This window comes from Balaenoptera borealis (assembly GCF_965194805.1).
Source record: "Balaenoptera borealis genome assembly, chromosome: 2".
Taxonomy (NCBI): Eukaryota; Metazoa; Chordata; class Mammalia; order Artiodactyla; family Balaenopteridae; genus Balaenoptera; species Balaenoptera borealis.
Genome location: NC_138867.1, coordinates 91,852,994 through 91,873,261, shown reverse-complemented (window position 1 = coordinate 91,873,261; position 20,268 = coordinate 91,852,994). Strand labels below are relative to the sequence as shown.

The 20,268-nt window shown below is 36.1% G+C and overlaps 1 protein-coding gene and 1 long non-coding RNA gene across 2 annotated transcripts in view; one reads left to right on the top strand and one right to left on the bottom strand.

Moving 5' to 3' along the window:
* The window catches only part of TMEM232 (transmembrane protein 232), a 245,062-nt gene extending 232,583 nt beyond the window's left edge, over positions 1–12,479 (top strand). Inside the window, 3 exon segments of the mRNA XM_082377095.1 lie at positions 6,698–6,791; positions 10,480–10,674; positions 10,676–12,479. Coding sequence (XP_082233221.1) covers positions 6,698–6,791; positions 10,480–10,674; positions 10,676–10,741 — 355 coding nt within the window. The 3' untranslated portion in view covers positions 10,742–12,479.
* A 71-nt stretch (positions 12,480–12,550) lies between these two features.
* On the bottom strand, positions 12,551–19,452 carry LOC309622573. Its single transcript, XR_014240989.1, has 2 exons — positions 19,366–19,452; positions 12,551–19,053 (listed from the first exon to the last, which is right to left on the bottom strand). It is a non-coding gene; the product is annotated as an uncharacterized lncRNA (long non-coding RNA).
* Positions 19,453–20,268: the final 816 nt, after the last annotated feature.

Sequence of the window (20,268 nt, the reverse complement as noted above, 5' to 3'; positions counted from 1 at the left end):
AACATTCTCTTTAAAAAGTGGTGCTGGGACAAATGGACAGCTACATGTAAAAGAATGAAATTAGAACATTCTCTAACACCATATACAAAAATAAACTCAAAATGGATTAAAGACCTAAATGTAAATAAAAGTAAAGACCTAAATGTAAGACCAAAAACCATAAAACTCCTAGAGCAATACATAGGCTGAACTGTTTTTGACATTTTTGGGGGGATCTTTCTCTTAAAGCACAGGAAATAAACAAATGTGACCTATTTAAACTTGAGCTTTTCAACAAAAAAAAGGCAACCATCAACAAAACAGAAAGACATCCTACTGAATGGGAGAAAATATCTGTGAGTGGTATGACCAATAAGGGGTTAACCTCCAAAATCTATAAACACCTCATACAACTCAACATCAAAAAAACAAACGACTCGATTTTTAAAATGGAAAGGAGATCTGAATAGACATTTTTCCAAAAAGGACATGCAGATGGCCAACAGGCACATGAAAAGATACTCGACATCATTAATCATATGGAAAATGCAAATCAAGATCACAATGAGCTATCACCTCACACTTGTCAGAATGGCTTTCTTCAAAAAGAACACATATAACAAACATTGGCAAGGATGTAGAGAAAAGGGACCTCTTGTACACTGTTATTGGGAATGTAAACTGGTGCAGCCACTGTGGAAAACAGTATGGAGGTTTCTCAAAAAACTAAAAACAACTACCATATGACCTAGCAATTCCACTCCTGGGTGTATATCCAAGAAAACAGAAAACAACAAACAAACAAAAACCCAAAGCACTAATTAAAGAAAAAAAAAAAAAACAAACATGCATCCCAATGTTCACTTCAGCATTATTTACAAGTGCCAAGATATGGAAGCAACCTAAGTGTTCATCAGCAGATGAATAGATAAAGAAGATGTGGTATATATGTACAATGGACTACTACTCAGTCATGAAAAAGAATGAAAATTTGCCATTTGCTACATGGACTGACCTGAAGGATCTTATGCTAAGTGAAATAAGTCAGACAGAAAAACTTTATGATATCACTTATATGTGAAATCTAAAAAATACAACAAACTAGTGAATATAACAAAGCAGAAAGAGACTCACAGATAAAGAGAATGAACTAGTGGTTACCAGTAGGAAGAGAGAAGAGGGAGGGGCAAGATAGGGGTAGTGAACAAAGAGGTATAAACTATTATGTATAAAGTAAGCTACAAGGATTCCAACAGAGGAAATGGAGCCAATATTTACAATAATTATAAATGGAGTGTAACCTTTAAAGTTGTAAATCACTGTATTGTACACCTGTTACTTATATAATGTACATGAAATATACTGCAATAATTTTTTTTTATTTAAAAATAAATAAAAATTTTAATAAACGGACACATTAGAAGGATCATACACCATGATCATGTGGGATTTACCTCTTGAATGCAAGGATGATTCAACATATGTAAATCAATAAATGTGATATACCACATTGATAGAATGAAAGATAGAAACCATGTGATTATCTCACTAGATGCAGAAAAAGCATTTGACAACGTTCAAATCTTCACGATAAAAACTCTCAACAAATTGGGTATAGAAGGGATATACTTCAGTATAACAAAGGACATAAATGATAAGCCCACAGCTAACATTATACTCAATTACAATTATTTGGAATAAGTTAAGTTTAGAATCAGTGAAAGGTCCTATATCCATGACATTTTTGAGAATCATACGTCCATGCTGGACCTCAAAAATGAAAATGAAGTATACTAGAGGAAATGCCAACCAATGAGTCTGTGCCTGTTCAATTTCTCTCAAAAAAAAGTGGGATAAGGGATCAAGTCATTCAGTTGCTGAACAAGGATGTAATTCTGTGGTTTGTTTAAATAATACAGTATCTTCCCCTCATTGGGTAATTCCAAAGATTATTATAGTCTGCCTGAGATAAAAGCAAACAGAGGAACAGAGTGATAAATAATACTAAGTGGCAGGATGAAAATTTGCTAAGAGATCTGAGTCCAGAACCTGCTGAATTGATTAGGTCAGAGGGGGAGATGCAGGATTAAAGAGGCCTGAGACATGGTTATTCACGTGCTCCTGGGGAATACCTTCTAAAGGGATGCTCAATCCATATTTTATGTCCTCAGAAGAGCTTGGGGACTTGAAAAACCATAACTCTGTATAAAGAAGAGTATTATCCCTTGTTTTGGGTTTTTTTGTGTGTTTTTTTCTCTTTTTGTAAGTATCTCTGTATATTTCTTATCCTTGATATATTAAAAAAAAAATGAACATGTCCTAAATGTGTTTTTTCTTCAGTCCGCAATCATCCTATTGGGACAAAACTATGCATAAATCATTCAGGAAATTTTCTCTTACTCTCAGACTAAGTTAAATTATGTCATCTCCCATGTTTGTCCACCAGAGAACCCTGTTTTACAGCAATTTTTCCAGTGTACTATAAATGTCTCTTTACATGTCTCCCTGCCATGTGAACTTTGAATTTCTGGACTCCAGTATCTAAGTTAAATTTTTTTCTCTTCTCAGTCCTTATAATAACATTCCTCCTGCAATAAATGTTTGAGTAAATGAATGAATGAGTGAATAAATGAGTCACCTATTCTTCCCTTAAGTGTATTCTAGGTTCCATCCTTCTCAGTCTGTGTGCTTCTCCCCAAATAAGTGCTTTGTTTCCTTCGTCTGAATTTTTGTTCCTGCTTTGTCATCTATAGTGGGTTGAACTGTGTCCTCCAAAAGATGTGTCAAAGTGCTAGGCCCCCATACTTGTCAATGTGACCTTATTTGGGTGGCTAAGATAAGGATTTCAAGATGAGATCATCTTGAATTAGGGTGTATCAAAGAGAAATTGCACCGGACAAATTAAACAGGCAAAGAAAGTCAAGTCTTTACTTTACTCAAGTCTTGCAATAGGGGAGAGAGATTGAACTTAACTCCCCTGAAACAAAAGACAGGAGGTTTTTTGATGCTGAGGTGAGCTAGTGGAAAAGTATTGGAAGATATTAGAGGAGAGGTTGGTCAATGTGATTAGGTCATTGTGTTTGCTAATTGCCACCTAAGTTAGATTCCTTCCCACAGAGACTGGAAGATAGGAGCACTATCTTTCTTGATGATTTTATTTTAAAGGGATGGCTCCCAGGTCCTTGAGAAAAGTGTTCCTGGATAATAAACTGGCAAAAGGCTGGGAGAAGAGAAATAATTTACAATTGCAAGTTTTCTACAGTAAATGCTCTAAAACAAGGGAGATCAGGTGCCTAGAGTCAGGAAGAAGCCTGTCTAAGCTTTAGTCAAGCTTTTTTTTTTTTTTTTTTAATTTTTATTTATTTATTTATCTATGGCTGTGTTGGGTCTTCATTTCTGTGTGAGGGCTTTCTCTAGTTGCGGCAAGTGAGGGCCACTCTTCATCGCAGTGCACGGGCCTCTCACTATCGCGGCCTCTCTTGTTGCAGAGCACAGGCTCAGTAATTGTGGCTCACGGGCCTAGTTGCTCTGCGGCATGTGGGATCTTCCCAGACCAGGGCTCGAACCCGTGTCACCTGCATTGGCAGGCAGATTCTCAACCACTGTGCCACCAGGGAAGCCCTAGTCAAGCTTTAGCTTTAGGGAAAGTTAAGGCTATCTTGGTCACATGGGCCTTAAATCCACAGTGTCCTTGTGTCCTTGTAAGAGACAGAAAAGAAGCAGACATAGAGACATGGAAGGAGAAGGCCATTTGAAGACAGAGACAAAGATGGGAAGCTAGAAGCTACTAGAAGCTAAGAGAAGCCTGGAGTGCATTCTCCCCAGAGCCTTCAGAGGAACCAAACCTGCCAACACCTTGATTTAGGACTTCTGGCCTCTAGAACTGTGAGAAAATGGATTTCTGGTTTTTAAGACTACCAGTTTGTGGTAATTTGTTATGGCACACCGAGGATTATAATATACCATGTTTCTGGGAAGATTTTTCTCTACTTCCCATTTAATTCCAAACATAAGAGTTGTACATCTCATTTAAGCCTCATCTTAATTGTTTTGTCTTCCATTACTTTTTCTCTTATTTTATTCTCTTCTCTTTTAATACCACCTAAAAGTCATGGCTTATTCCTCTGAATTTTTTTGATAATGATAATGACAAGGATAGTACAGCTGAAACTTGTTTAGTATTTGCTCCATCAAACGTATTTATGTCATCCCTTTTTAATTTTTATAAATACATAACAAGGAAGGTACTATTATTTTTTTGTATTAAAAATGGAGACACCGAGGAACAGAGTGATAAATAATACTAAGTGGCAGGATGAAAATTTGCTTAGACATCTGAGTCCAGAACCTGTTTCTTAACCATTTTACTACATTTTTCTGTTTATATCATTGAATACTTATCTCTCTTACGTCTCATGTTGTATTATAGTTATTTATACATTTTTCTTTTCCAGTACAAACTATTCAACTGAGAAAACTAGAAATCAGGTGCACAAGCATATCCATCTAATCTTCCCATTTTAAAGGCTTTCTAACATTATGTATATTGTTATGCATGTCTTTATCTTAAACTTTTATAATTCAAGAAGGAACTTGAGGCAACTTGCTTGAACACCTTTAACCTTTAACTAATTTAAAAGTTCTGTCTCATTTATCTTTTCACAGCATTTAGCACAATTCTTTGAATATCAGAAGTGCCCAAATTTTGTTGAATGAATATAGTTAACCCAAGTCTCAGCCGCAGATGCCCCCTAACTCTCCAGCATTCTAGAATCATATTTTAATATTTCAATAGAATGGCTAGGGCGCCTATTCTACATGCAGTGGGAAGCTCACTGCTCTTCTGCCCCACAATACTTGTGAATCTTATGGGCTAGGAGAGGGCTCCATATATTTTCCCTGGTCACCCGTCACTTGAGTTATTTTCCTTTGAATCCCTGCTATTAGTTCCACTCTAATGACCTACCTCTTGAGATTGTCGTCTTCTTGCTCTGCTGGACACTGCTCTGCTGACATAAGAGTATTGTGTCGTAGACTCTTATTGATGGCCTGGAATATAAAGGAGATTAAAACATATCACAACTTTCATTTATTCATTCAGTAATTTACCAAACATACACACATTCATTCAGTGTCTAGTGGCACTGTGTAGGTCACTGTGGAGTCAATGATAAGCAAACAAACAAAGTCTCCACAATCATGTAGCTCATATTTCTAGTCAGGAAAAAAAAAATTTCATACAGGCTCACAGATAAATGTAAAGTTACAATTGAGATAAGTATGATGAAGGAAAGGCCCATGGTGGATTGAGAGCTATGGTAGTGGGCTTGAACTGAGAAGCTGAAGAAAAAGTAGGCATTAACCAGCCCTGCAGCAGAGAGAGAGGAGGAGGAGAAGGACAGTGGAGAAATGGGTGGTGACAGCATGTGCAAACAAACAATAGTCAGGTGGAGCAAGGCATATCACAGTAACTGCAAGAAAGCCCATGTGTTAGGAACACATAGACTTGGGCCAAGAAGGGAGAAAAGTAAGTTTGGAGAAGCCACACAGGCCACTTAAACAAATGCACAGTCTACTTCAGGCTTCCTCAGCAAGGAATGTAATCTTACTCCTAAAGTTAATGTGGAATTACTGAAGAGTTTGAAGTCAGGGATTGACATGATCCACATTGTAGTTTGAAAAAAAAATTCTGGCTACTGTATAAAGACAAGAATAAAAAAGGTAAGACATGGTGGGTGCAGGGATTATAAAACAGGAGGCCTTAATCCAGGTAAGAGATGATGGTTTAGATTAGGAAAATGATGATGGAGATGACGATAAATGGAAGGATTTGAGAAGTGTTTAGTGCAGCATAAAGCAACCTAGTGATATGAGAGAAGCATGTCAAAAAGGGTATAGACAACAACTTGAAAAAAGTGCATAGTAGACATTATAGTCTTAAAAACTGATCAGACTTTTTTGAATATGGAAATTTTCACCAGCTATGTCTCTCCTTAGACTCTTTCCTAAGAGCTTTTCTTTTAAACCCACTTTCTCTCCTTCAAAACCATATTCTCTACCACCATTTTGTTGCATAACATATTTCTGAGCTCACAATCATTTCTTCATAATAAATTTAATAATGTAATTATTATGTGGACGGTTTAATACTAAATCTCCGCTAGTTTAGGACACAGCTTTGTACTGCCAACACTTCCATTGAGCTGTTGTTAAATTGTCTGCCACAGTTCCACCCTTATTTGAGAGAAGTATTGAAGTCACATCATTTTTTTTTCTTTTTTAGTATATCTTAGGTCAAATTCTTAGGCTTAGAATTCCACCAGAACTTCCAGGGTCATGGGGCTGTGTACAGCGACGGGAACTTTCATCTCCCTGTTGGGCATAGTCTACTTCAGGCTCCCTTAAGCCTTTCATACTTTAGCCTCTCATTTGCTACTGACCAGCTGTAGTATTTACATCTCCTAGGAGAAGATTGCCTTTTTATTATTTTCTAGTTCTCATTCTATATGTCATGCCCTACCCTCAGAAATGTCAGTTTTAAGAACCCAAATGGCTTACAGAAACTAAAAGCTAATATGTAGTAGTCTACACAGAGTAGTTTTCTATGTTAACAATATAGAATCAAAATTCTTAATAATGAGGATTTGTAAATCTATATATTCCGGGGAGGAAGACTATCTATACCTAATATTGGATCTGTTCTTGTGCTCTTTTGAAGGGAACATTCTTCTATGCCAGAAATCGGCTTGTTTCCATATCCAGATTTTTTTACCAAGGCGGACAAAGAGTTGGCAAGAATCATTGACCATCACGTGAGATTGACTTTCTTAAACTAGCAGCAAAAGCTTTGTTCTTTAAAGGCATTTTGAATTGGAAAGTGTAGTTCTGAGATGGAAACATTAATACATGGAACTCAAAAGTAGAACCATGATTGAGATTTGCCAAACTGAATTATATCTCACTGTACTATCTATATACCTCAGTGCCTTCATTGGGTTACAGAAAATTTGGCTTTCTGTCATTTACAAAATACTAGCCTTATCCTGTTTCCTGAATTAGTTCTGATTTTTTTGTGACAAGAATCTGATACTGAACACTGAACACTGATTTCTTCTGTAGTGTAGTTTTAACAACAGAATAAAAATCTTTTGACTCAATTTTCAGTGACCATTCTTTACCCCTGAAATATTAGAAAGACTTTAATCATTCCGTACTTGGTATCAGTTAAATAAGCAGTGACAATACAAGGCCGTTTACTTAACATATTTTAATCCACTGAGCTATATTTAATCAAAGATTTCTTGCCAAATCATTTTACAAATCTACTACTTTTTAGGAGTAGAGTTGGAGTAGGAGAGAGAGTACTTATTTTTTGATTTTTTCTTTGAATACAATATAGATTCAATAGCATATAGAATGTGTTTAAATTATTTTTATCACCAGTTCAGTATTATTTCTCAGATTGTATTTATATTCCCATGGTTTACATTCCTTTTAATTAGTGATATTTTGAGAAAGAATAAGTGATTATTTCATTTATTGATCCCATTAAATAGTTATTTATCATATAGTCAATATTTAAGCCACCCTAGCAGTGGCCACAAGTACTGGGGTTTGGAAACTGAATGATACCCTGGAATCACAAAATGAGAACTATAGTATTGTTATTTTATTCACTAATAACATTTATGCTAAACCAGTATATCATATGTACAGGGCATTATACAAAATTCCTAATGGTTCATAAATTGCAATAACTATAATTTTACCATTCACTTCAACTAAATTATCTGGAATATATTACAAAAGATAGCAGGTTGCCAATGTATATATACACACACATACATAGTGTAGTTTTAATAACAGAACAAAAATCTTTTGCCTTATCATTCTTTACCCTTGAAAGTTTTGAAAGACCTTGATCACTTTGTGATTAAACACATTGGCCTAAAGAGACAGAGGACAGTGTTTTAAGTGACAGAGAAGAGGCTAGGAAATGCCTCCTAAAAACCATCGTCTTTTCTTCCTTCCAAGGGTATAAGCAGTATCTAAGCAATCACTGCCATCAATCTTTATATAGATGGGTAAAGGAATCATTTCTGCAAATATGTTTGAGAATGGATAGGATCCAAATTGTTTGATCTGTGGCTAGCCTAATCAAATACTTAGCAGTTTAGTAGTATTGATTTGGGAAGGTTTATGAAAGCTTCTCTGGATATCACATTTTAAAAAGTATTCATCTATATACTATTTCCTTTGACATAGCTATAACTATAGTGCTTTGTACTTATATCTCACACTTTACAAAATGCTCTTACATTAGTTAATTTAATCCTTACAACAACTCTGTAAAACATTTACCAGTAAGAAGAATGTAGCTTTACAATTCAGTTAATTGTCCCAGGTTTTAAAGTTAGTAAATGACTGAGTCTATATGTAAAACCAGATCCCTGGACTTCAAATCTACTTGTCAGTTTTTCATAGTTGCTCAATTTCTTGGCTTATAATTACTAACCTAAATGGGGGAGGGAAGGTGGAATCTGTAGAACTGACAAGAAACAAAAACACACAGCTACAGTTTTAAGTGTACCTGTTGAATTTTATTGAATTTTATCAAGTGTCCCTGATATGCAAGGAATAGGGCAGATACCTAATTGTTCAGCAGACATTAAGGTACTGTACCTTTTACACTGCTGGTACTCTGTAGCTTGATGACTGAATCCTGAGTGAATGGGCTTAATAAAGCAGTATGGCGCTTTTATTTCCCATCAACTTCAAGCATATCTGCATCCTCCTAGTTGCCGCAATTGATGATAATAATGGGAAATAAAAGTAAAGACAATGATTTATCCAAATTGAATTTGTTGTAGTCAACAGAGAAAAAAATGAGAAAAAGAAGTTTACATTTTTCTGGGGCTAACAAAAAGAAGGATTATACCATTATGGTGCATTCCAGCCAAGCCAAATTCTAACAAGGAACTAAAAGAGGAAGAGCTGCCTCCTTGTGGTTAGCAATATGGTACCCCATTACTGCTTTTATACATGCTGTTCAGGAAACCAAAGAATTCTATTTTACTGACAGTTCTTAAGAATTAATCCTCTGTTGATTTTTCACAATGTAAAGATCAAAGTCGTAAAGTACATTGAGATCTCTCATAAAGGGTAAATTAGATGTCCTTGTTTATAGGTACTATCATTATTACACCAACTATTACTTTTATGTTATAACATAAAATTGGTGGTTTTTTCAAACAATTGATATTATTATGTAGTTTATTATATGAGAAAAAATTGTATGTCACAGATGGGTATCATAGAATTGTAGACTAAACCAAGGCCTGAATTTTAGCCTATGCTGGAATGTTCTGGATGTTTTGCCTCAATTTTCTAGATATTTCATGTTAAAATGGCTTCTGAGAAATGAAACTTATATGACTAATAACTGTGTGTAGAAACAGTCTCAAGATAAGTGCAGGAAACTTTCCTATTTCTTATGTCTTTAAAGCTTAACTGGAAATTTTAAAAGTAGATACTTTTTGTTTAATATTTAATCTGAGTGTGTTGACATTTAAAAAATATTTATTGCCTTTGGAAAGCTGAGTGATGAGTTGTGGATTCTGAGGTTTAGTTTTACTTATGAATATCTGTATATCCCAGATGACAAATCACAGTCATAATTCCCAGCACTGGTATATAGTAATTTTAAATTAATTGATAGGTTGTTAAGCATAGTCTGGTCGTTTGTGAGTGTGCATGGGCTGAGGGTGACAAATTGATCAATGTAGGTTGTGTCTTTAGGAATTTTTAACATTTCATGCTAGGGGTCATTCTGAACTTTTTACCTGGCCTGAGGAGGTGATTACCTCTTTTTGCCACGTCCCTCATTAAAGATATTAGAAGGGGAAAAAAATGATTTGGTTGATTTACCATCATTACTTCCAACTACTTATTCCTAGTACTCCTGCCTCCAGAGAATGGTATTATTGTCATGAAATAATGTGGTCAATTGAGATGAATTCCGTAGAAGTATTTTTACTGGTCTGTTGGAAAATCAGTCTTTGCCCATTAATTTCATTTTCAATCTCATAAGTAATAAATAATATCACTATGCCTTTCACTTTAATTTGGTTTTTCTTTTTATTTTGCTTTGGCTTGATTTTTCATTTTAGGATTCCATGCTATCATGTCAATACCAATATTGATGATGAAAGGAAATTCCTTTGGTATATATAAATGTAAACTGTATTATCTCTTTTTTTGGATTGTTGGTTTATTATTATTAAAAATGCTAAGAGGGAATTCTGTTTTTTGTGGGTCTTATACACTTTCTAACAGATGGCTTTTATATTTTTCCAATATGGTCGAGTATAAATTCATGAAGAATATCTGTGAGAAAAACTAAGAGAATAATTGGATATAAGAATCTGCATTTTGAGAAGCTAAACTCATATTTTTTTTCATGGAGAATCATATATAAATGACACTTTCTCTCTGTAACAGTGGCAGGAAGAGCTAAAGATGCGACAAAAGGAAGACGCAATATGTGAGGCAGAAGAACGGAAAGATAAAGAGTTAGAGGGAAAAAATCGCTTCCAAGAAATTATGAAGAGAAGAGAAGAGACACTACACAAGCAAACCAAACCCTATGAGCTTCCTCCTAGGACTGAAGTAATTTCATTAGAAATGAAAATGAGCCCCCAAAACTGAGGTCCATATGCCAGAAATTCATTGCATGAAAGAGACCAAGATAGCTACAGGCTAGGAAAAAATCCTTAATTAACTGTAAGCCATTTCTTAGAAAGGAGTTTATCCTGGTCCAGGTTCTTTAATAGTCATATCTTAGTCCCAAATTAACAGTTAGCACTTAGTCACATTTGAGTGAAGTATTTTACTAGATAAATGTTTTCAAGAACATGGCTAGAACTAATTGACTCTTATCTTGTGATCATACACATACTTAATGATTCTCAGAGTATTGATTTTCATTGGACAGTTAGATGAAAATGAATTGCAAATTATTAATGAGTCACAAATAAGAACTATTTCTTGAAAATGGAATGAACATCAACTGATACTCCTATAATAACTATTATACTAATAAAAGAGGTAAGGCCCCCACTTTGGATTTATATTTCATATTCAATCTATGCCAAGTCAAACCACATGTCAGAAGCTTGAATTCAATAAATTGCTGTATATAAACAAATCTGGACAGGCCAGTCATCTCAGGATGAGGTAATCTTTAACAGATACCAGAGAAGCCTTCTGAGTGACAGTGATTTTACTTTGCCAGATGAGGTTATGAGAATGGATTTGCATGGTCCTAGAAGCACTTATTGGAGGGATGCATCCAGTCAGGAGTCGTTTTAAAAATGGCGCTTCACTTCTGATGCTCTCAATCTATGGGTTAAAGGAGTGGGGTTCTTATGATGCCTTACACTCCTTTTCTAAAAAAGATTACCACACCTCAATTTTGCACAGGTGACTTGGTGATATTCAAGAGACAGACACTTTATCAGGATGTCAAATTCAAATGGCTTCCAGGTCAAAAAGGTCACATAAATTAGTGAGAGGGCTATAGAATACCTACTCCATCTAAAGAAACTTCCCACCACTCCACTACACTCTGCAGTGTGTCCAGTGCTGTAGGATCATCTATTCTTTCAAGAAGATGCCCTCAATCTTTTTAAAAATAAAAGTTGCTAAATTTCCAAATGTTGGCAACTGATTTAAAAAAAAAATCACATACTTTTGGGTTAAATTTGACATGTGGGCCACAAGTTTGTGACCTATATTATGTGAATTTACAGTATCATTCTTTAAGATAACAATAACGTATGGTAGAAAAATGGAAGCAGGGAAGGGTGTTCCTCTTTTGATTCCCTATAGAGCTGATTCAAATTTATGTTGCTGCTCCCAAACCTTTTGACCCATGCTTGTCTTCTCATGCAGAGAATATGTAAGTTCTCAGAAATAATATCCCCCAATGCACCTCTCCAAATACTTTCATCAATCTTTGCTTTCCTCGCATGTGAAAAGAACTCTCTCCCCTAGGAGGCCAGCCAGTCCCTTTTCTCTGAATCTGATCCCATCCAAATTCTTCCTCCATCAACTATTTACTATCCCCCTTGATGTCCCTCACTTCTATGCAAGGAAGTCTCAATTTTCTACCATCCGTCTATCCATACTACTCAGCGTTACCAAACCCTAACTGCCTTTTAAAGTAATAATCTTTCTTATGGGTTGTAAAGAGATGGAATCACTGGTCTGTAAGTTGTGGGGAAAGGACTCTGGAGATCTAACTGCTACTTATAAGAATTTTTTAAAATCCTGCTGTATCACAACCACCTTTTAGAAACCCAATGTCTGTAATAGCAGAACTATTCTGGTGTTCTGAGGCAAGGACTAGTCTGCCTTAAAGCTTCTAAACTGCAGACTTAGGTGGTTTTTTTTTTTTCCTGTTCTGATTAGTCTGTTCCCACTTGTTCACCTGCTTTCTAACTTCCACAGTTTTCTTAGTATTTCTGATGTGCTTTTATCTGTTCTCTTTATGGATTTACATCTTTTTAAAAAAAAAAAATCCTTTTTCTATCATAGTGGTGGAGATTTGGAAAGGAGCTAAAAAAAGAATATATATACATATATATACATATATATATATATATACACACACACACATACATATTCATTTGCAATAAATATATGAAGAATATATAAATTCAAGATATATATATGAATAAAGGTATAAGGAATCTGATTAATTAATGAGATAGATAGGTAAATACCTTTATTCTTAAATTATTCTTTAAAGTTTTTAAATTCTTAAGTTATTCTTTAAAATTCTTAAAATTTGGCAACACACATCTCATGGATTTCCTCCTGTGTCCTGGGATATCAGCAAAAGACTGGGGCTTGTAGCTCTGGGTTCACATTCTAGCTATGCCTTCTGGCAGCTATGAAACACTGAGCACGTTACTGAACCTATTTGAGCTTCAGTTACTCACTTATAAAAAAATTTACAATTTATGTAAAGAGTGGTATCAGTCAGAAGCTAATCAGAAAAACAGGAACATGCCAGTCATTTTAACAGAGAGAATTTAACATAAAGAATTGTTTTAAAAGGTGTTAGAGAACTAAGAAAATGAAAAGGGAACATAAAAATAATACAGAAATAGGAGACTACTACCACCTCTAGGGCCAGAGGATCAGAGAGATGAGGGTTGGATAACCAGAATCTAGAATCATGGAGGAAGCACCACACATAGTGGGACTCAGCCCTCTGAGGAGAAGCACTGCCCAGCTCTTGCTGGTACCTCTGATGGGGCATAGTAGTTTTGAGAGCACAGGAAAAAAAAAAAAAAAGGACACTGGAACAATTGTCTCTGCCTGAAACCAGGCTGCCAAGAGCAAGACAACAAGAGGAGTCAAGCTCTTTCTTCTTCACCATCCTAGAACTCTTCCTGGAGTGTGCCTGTCCCCAGCATCACAGAGCAGAGAGAAGAAGGGTGGGTTTGGAGCTGAAGGACACTAGTTAAATAACTGGAAAAGTGTGTAGCTCAATGCCTAGAACCTATTAGGCCAAGCAATAAAATTATTCCTTCCTTCTTTTCTTCTGCATTTTCAGTCCTCTTTTCTGCTTTTTCTGTAAGCTTTCCCTTTTAAGTTAATGTAAATGGCTTAAAATGAAACTTTTACTACATTTTATCTTTTTAACTAACCCTTAATTCTTCCAGTAAGTACTTACTTTAACAGAAATTCAACTGGTACTCTTTGTAATTTACTCTTAATATTATTTCTGCCTCAACATTAACAAAGGGTTCTATGAGTCTCAGGGTGGGTTGGACACCAGATGGATTTTTTTCAGCTCATGTTGTTCAGCCGTAGTCATTTATTTTTCTAGTCTTCCCACTTTAAGTGAGAAAGAAGAAGGAGAATGAGACAGGTACTCCATGTCTATTTACCCTTTACAGCTCCTACAACTCTTATTCATCATTAAGTGAGTCTACTATTCGGAAGTGTTAACCTATCTCAGGTCAGAATTTCTTTCTATCTAAACCTTGTTTCTATGCTACTCTATGCTCTTTGCTGACTTTTATTTAAAAAGAACAAGTCTAGGTCTTTCTACATTCATTTATTTTAAATTCTCTAAAGGATTTCTCTTAGCAACCACCAAAACAATTTCTTTATCACACAGACTACTTCATAGACCTTTTATCTTATTGAGAATGAAATATTTATAGGAATTTTAGCTAGTTTCACTAGGGTATTAGAAATTAAAAGACATATATTAGGGGAGGAGAGAGAAAAGACAAATAGTAAATTCTGAGTAACAGAAACATAAAAATAAGCATTTCTTTCAGTGCCTTTAAAAAAGGAAAATCAAAAGACTTACAAGGTTTGTGGAGCGTGACACAAAAAAAAGTTTAGGGAAGAAAATATCCAAAACAAATATCTTAATTTTGACATTAGTGAGTGGGTGTTTGAGAGAAAGGGGTATGTAGAGGTAATAGGTAATTTAAAAAGTAACTCACAGCAACAATTTCAGAAACTCTATGGTAATGTTTAGCAATTACAATTCAAGTAATTGATTCTTCTGCTCTTACCTGTAAAAATCCTCTCTGGGACATATGACTGTAACTGCCTACTAGTTGATTTTGAATGACTGTTCTAATTTTTTTTTTAATTACCAAAAATATCCAAAGGGGACAGCAATCAGGATGTTGGAGTAGGAGGATGTGGGACTCACCTCCACCCACAAACACATAAAAAATACATCTACATGTGGAACAATTCTCACAGAACACCACCTGGAAACTGGCAGAAGAACTCCTATACAACCAAAGATGCAAGACAGATCTCCATGAAACCAGGTAGAACAGAAAAAAAAAAAAAAAAAAAGGGATCAGGACGAGACTGGTGCCCCCTGGGAGGGATCTATAAGGGAGAGAAGGTCTACACAGGTAGGCCCTCGACCTGGGGAGCACCTTTGCCTGAAGGGAAATTTGCTGGGACAGATAAAGGGGCTGGAGAAGCCTAGACTATTCTCAAGGAGTATGTGCATGCAGGGCAGAGAGAGACTGGTGCCTTGCCGCACTTCCCAATCCAAAGGGGCAGAACCCCAGCCCCACTTGCTCCACACTGTAGCCTGGCACAAGATCAGGACAGAGAATCAGTCTAGCTGTGCAGAGTCAGACCGGGGTGCCAGGTGTATGATCCTGGCCAAACTGTGGAGACCATATTCAGCACACAAATGGGGGCAGCTGATTGAATGGGGTAGACATTGTCAGCATGTGCACTGGTGGCACAAAAGTACACGAAGCAGCTAAGCTCTCACTCTCAGGCAGACAGGCCCGGGGAGAAGACTCAATCTAGGTGCATGGAGACAGACCGGAGGGCCTGGGGTGTAGTCCTCAGGGAAGCATGGAGACCACTGTCAGTGCACACACAGCAGGGGGTGAGCCACAGCAGACATTGCTGGCACATGCACCAGGGGATGACACAGAAACACAGCTTCTGGGTGCTGAGTCTTGCATGGACAGGCCATGGGCAGGAGTATGCAGCTGTTTGTTCCCCAGTGGGAGCACTCCAGCTCTGCCCACTCCACACTGAAGCTTGGAGCCAAATCTGGGGTGGACAGATTCTGGGAGAGGTCTGCCACAGAGCAAGCCCAGGTCCCAGACAGCAGCACAGCCACCTCAATTCCTGTAGCCACAGCCTAGCACTAGGTCAGGTCTGGGATAAACACAATGGAGAGAGGGACGCAACCTTGGGCTGCTTCTGGGTGGAACTGTGGACACCTGCAAAGATGGCACAAATGTTCACTGTGACTATATAGGCCTCATGTGCTTCAGTGCATGGCACGGTATGCTCTCAAGGGCAACAGAGCCTGATTGAACCCTTAGTGCTTCTACTTCAATAACTGGGGAGCAGACCTCACCCACAACAGGGCAGTAACAGGCACGGAGCAGAGGAGGCCCTACCCCACTTCCAGTGCCAGATCTGGACACCCAACACCAACCACATCCCCTATGAAGGGGATAATGGCTAGCACACTGAGGAAAGATGTGGCTGGTATCCATACAAAAACCAGCCCTCGAACCAAAAATATTGGACTCACAATCTACACAGGGATGCTCCCACATAAACCATCCCTTCAAGACCACAGTAGATAAATGTTTCTCCTAAATTCATGGAGACAGAGAAACTGAAGTCAAGTGAAAAAGCAGAGGAACTACTCCCCATTAAAAGAACAAGAGAAATCCCCTGAAAGAACAAATAATGAAACTGACCTCACCAATCTACTAGACCCTGAACTCAAAAAGGAGGTACTAAAAATGCTAAAGGAATTAAGATTATTGATAGAAATGCAGATCACTGTAACAAGGAACTAGAAACTATAAAGAGGAACCAATCAAAATTAGACAATTCAATTGCTGAGATAAAAACCAATCTAGAAGCAATGAATAGCAGACTAAATGACACAGAAGAAAGAATAAGTGATCTGGAAGACAGAATAGTGGAAATCACCTAATCAGAACAGCAGACAGGAAGAAAAATGAAAAAAAAAAAAAGCAACATACATGATCTAAGGGATAATATAAAACATGCCAACCTACACATAATAGCTATTCCAGAAGGAGAAGAGAGAGAAAAGGGGATCAAAAATGTATTTGAAGACATTATGGCTGAAAGTCCAACACCTAAAGAAAGGAAACAGATATCCAAGTACAGGAAGCACAGAGGGTCCCAAACAAGATGAACCCAAGCAGACCCACACCAAGATATATCATAATTAAAATGGCAAAAGTTAAAGAGATGATTTTAAAGGCAGCAAGAGAAAAACAGTGTCAGTTACAAGCAAACCCCCATAAGACTATCAGCTGATTTCTCTGCAGAAAATTTGCAGGCTAGAAGGGAGTGGCAAGATATATTCAAAGTCCTGAAAGGGAAAAACTTGCAACCTAGGATACTCTACCCAGCAAGATTATCATTTAGAATAGAAGGAGAGATAAAGAACTACTCAGAAAAAGCAAAAACCAATGTAATTCAGCAATACTAAACCTACCCTAAGACAAACACTGAAAGATCTTCTCTAAATAGAAAAGAAGCAAGAATCTATAGGAAAGGGAAAATCACAATAGGAAAGGATTAAAGATCACTTAAATAGGCTAATAAAAAGATTTAAAAACAATCAAAAATTGTAAAAGCATTTATAACTACAATTAACAACAAAAGAATAAGCATGAAGATGTAAAACGGGACATCAAAAAATCACAAAATGTGGGGGAGGGGAGTATAAAAATGTAGAGCTTTTAGAATGTATTTGAACTTGTGTGACTATCAGTTTAAAGCAAGCACATATAGTTAAGGCTTGACGTACTTGAGATCCAGGGTAACCACAAATCAAAAATATACAACAGATTCACACAAACCAAAAAGAACTCAAGCATAGTACAAAAGAAAACCATCAAAGCACAAAAGGAAAAACAAAAAGAAGAAATTACCACTATATGTAAAATAGATAATCAACAAGGACCTACTGTATAGCACAGGGAACTATACTCAAAATTTTGTAATTACCTATAAGGGAAAAGAATCTGAAAAAGAATATATGTGTGTATAAAAAACTGAATCACTTTGCTGTACACCTGAAATTAACACAACATTGTAAATCGACTATACTTCCATTAAAAATAAATAAGTGCTTAATATAAATTAAGAAAAAATAAGAAAAATCTCAAATTAACAACTTAAACTACCACCTAAAAGAATGAGAAAAAGAAGAGAAAACAAAAACCAAATTCAACAGAAGGAAGAAAATAATAAAGATCAGAGAGGAAATAAATATAAGATTAAAAGATCGAAAAGATCAATAAAACCAAGAGCTGGTTTTTGAAAATATAAACAAAATTGGTAAAGCTCTAGCCAGGCTCACCAAGAAGAAAAGAGAGAGGACCCGATAATTAAATTAAGAAATGAAAGGAGAAATAACAACTGACACCAGAGAAATACAAAAAATCCTAAGAGAATTATGTAACTATGAACAGTTACATACCACCAAATTGGACAACCTAAAAGAAATGGACAAGTTTCTAGAAACATACAGCCTGCCAAAATTGAGTCAAGAAGAAATAGATAATTTAAACAGACTGATCCTTAGAAGTGAAATAGAATCTGTAATAATTTTTTTATTTCTACAAACATAATCCAGGTCTGTATGGCTTCACTGGGGAATTCTACCAAACATACAAAGAATAATTTATACCTATCCTTCTCAAACTATTCCAAAAGATTGAAGAAAAAGGAACACTCCCAAAGTCAGTCTAAGCCATCATCACCCTAATACCAAAACCAGAAAAATACAGTACAAAAAAAGAAAATTACAAGCCAATATCTTTGATGAATATAGATGCAAAATTTTCAACAAAATATAAGCAAACTGAATCCAACAATATATCATTAACCATGATTAAGTTGGATTCATTACAGGGTCACAAGGATGGTTCAATGTACACAAATCAATCAATGTGATACAACACATTAGCAAAATGAAAGACAAAAAAACTCATAATCAAGAGATGCAGAAAAAGCATTTGACAAAATTCAACATCCATTCATGATAAAAATTCTCACCAAAATGGGAATAGAGGGAACGTATCTCAATAAAAACCTTTTATGACAAACACACAGCCAACATAATACTCAACAGTGAATAGCTGAAAGCCTTCCCACTAAATTCATGAACAAGATAAAAATGCCCACTCTCACCACTTCTATTCAACATAGTATTGGAAGCCCTAGCCACATCAATCAGAAAAGAAAAAGAAATAACAAGTATCCAAATTGGAAGGAAAGATGTAAAATTGTCACTATTTGCAGATGACCTGTTACTCTATACAGAGAACCCTAAAGTCTCCACATAAAAGCTATTAGAACTAATAAATGAATTCAGCAAGGTAGCAGGATACAAGATGAATATACAGAAATCTGCTGCATTTCTTTACATTAACAATGAAATATCAGAAAGAGAAATTTTAAAAAACAATCCTGTTTAAAATCATGTTAAAAAAATACCTAGGGGCTTCCCTGGTGGCGCAGTGGTTGAGAATCTGCCTGCTAATGCAGGGGACACGGGTTCGAGCCCTGGTCTGGGAAGATCCCACATGCCGCAGAGCAACTAGGCCCGTGAGCCACAACTACTGAGCCTGCGCGTCTGGAGCCTATGCTCCGCAACAAGAGAGGCCATGATAGTGAGAGGCCCGCGCACCGCGATGAAGAGTGGCCCCCTCTTGCCGCAACTAGAGAAAGCCCTTGCACAGAAACGAAGACCCAACACAGCCAAAAATAAATAAAATTAATTAAAAAAAAAAAAAAAAAAACAAACACCTAGGATTAATCTTAACCCAGGAGGTGAAAGACCTATATGCTGAAAATTATAAAACATCCATTAAGGAAAGTAAACATGATTCAAAGAAATTGAAGGATATTCCATGCTCTTGGATGGGAAGAATTAATATTGTTTGCTACCCAAAGCAGTCTACAAATTTAATGCAATCCCTATCAAAATACCCAAGACATCTTTCGCAGAACAAGAACAAATAATCCTAAAATTATATGGAATCACAAAAGACCCAGAATTGTCAAAGCAATCCTGAGGAAACAGAACAAAGCTAGATGCATAATCCTTAAAGACTTCAGACTATACTACAAAGCTACAGTAATCAAAACAGTCTGGTACTGGCACAAAACCATATATATATACACACATTTATACAGATATACATTATATATATATATAATATATATACATAATATATATAATATATATACATTATATATATACACACACACACCAATGGAATACAATAGAGAGCCCAGAAATAAACCCACTCACCCCTATGGTCAATTAATCTATGACATAGGAGGCAAGAATATACAAATGGAGAAAAGACAGTTTCTTCAACAAGTGCTGTTGAGAAAGCTGGACAGCTACATGTAAATCAGTAAAATTAGAACACTCTCTCATACCACATACAAAAATAAATGCAAAATGGTTTAAAGTCCTAAATTTAAGATGTGACACCATAAAAACTCCTAGAAGAGAAGATAGGCAAAACATTCTTGGACATAAATCATAGCAATATTTTCTTAGATCAGTCTCCCAAGGCAAAAGAAATAAAAGCAGAAATAAACAAATGGGACCTAATTAAACTTAACAGCTTTTGCACAGCAAAGGAAACAATAAACAAAATGAAAAGATAACCTATAGACTGGGAGAAAATATTTGCA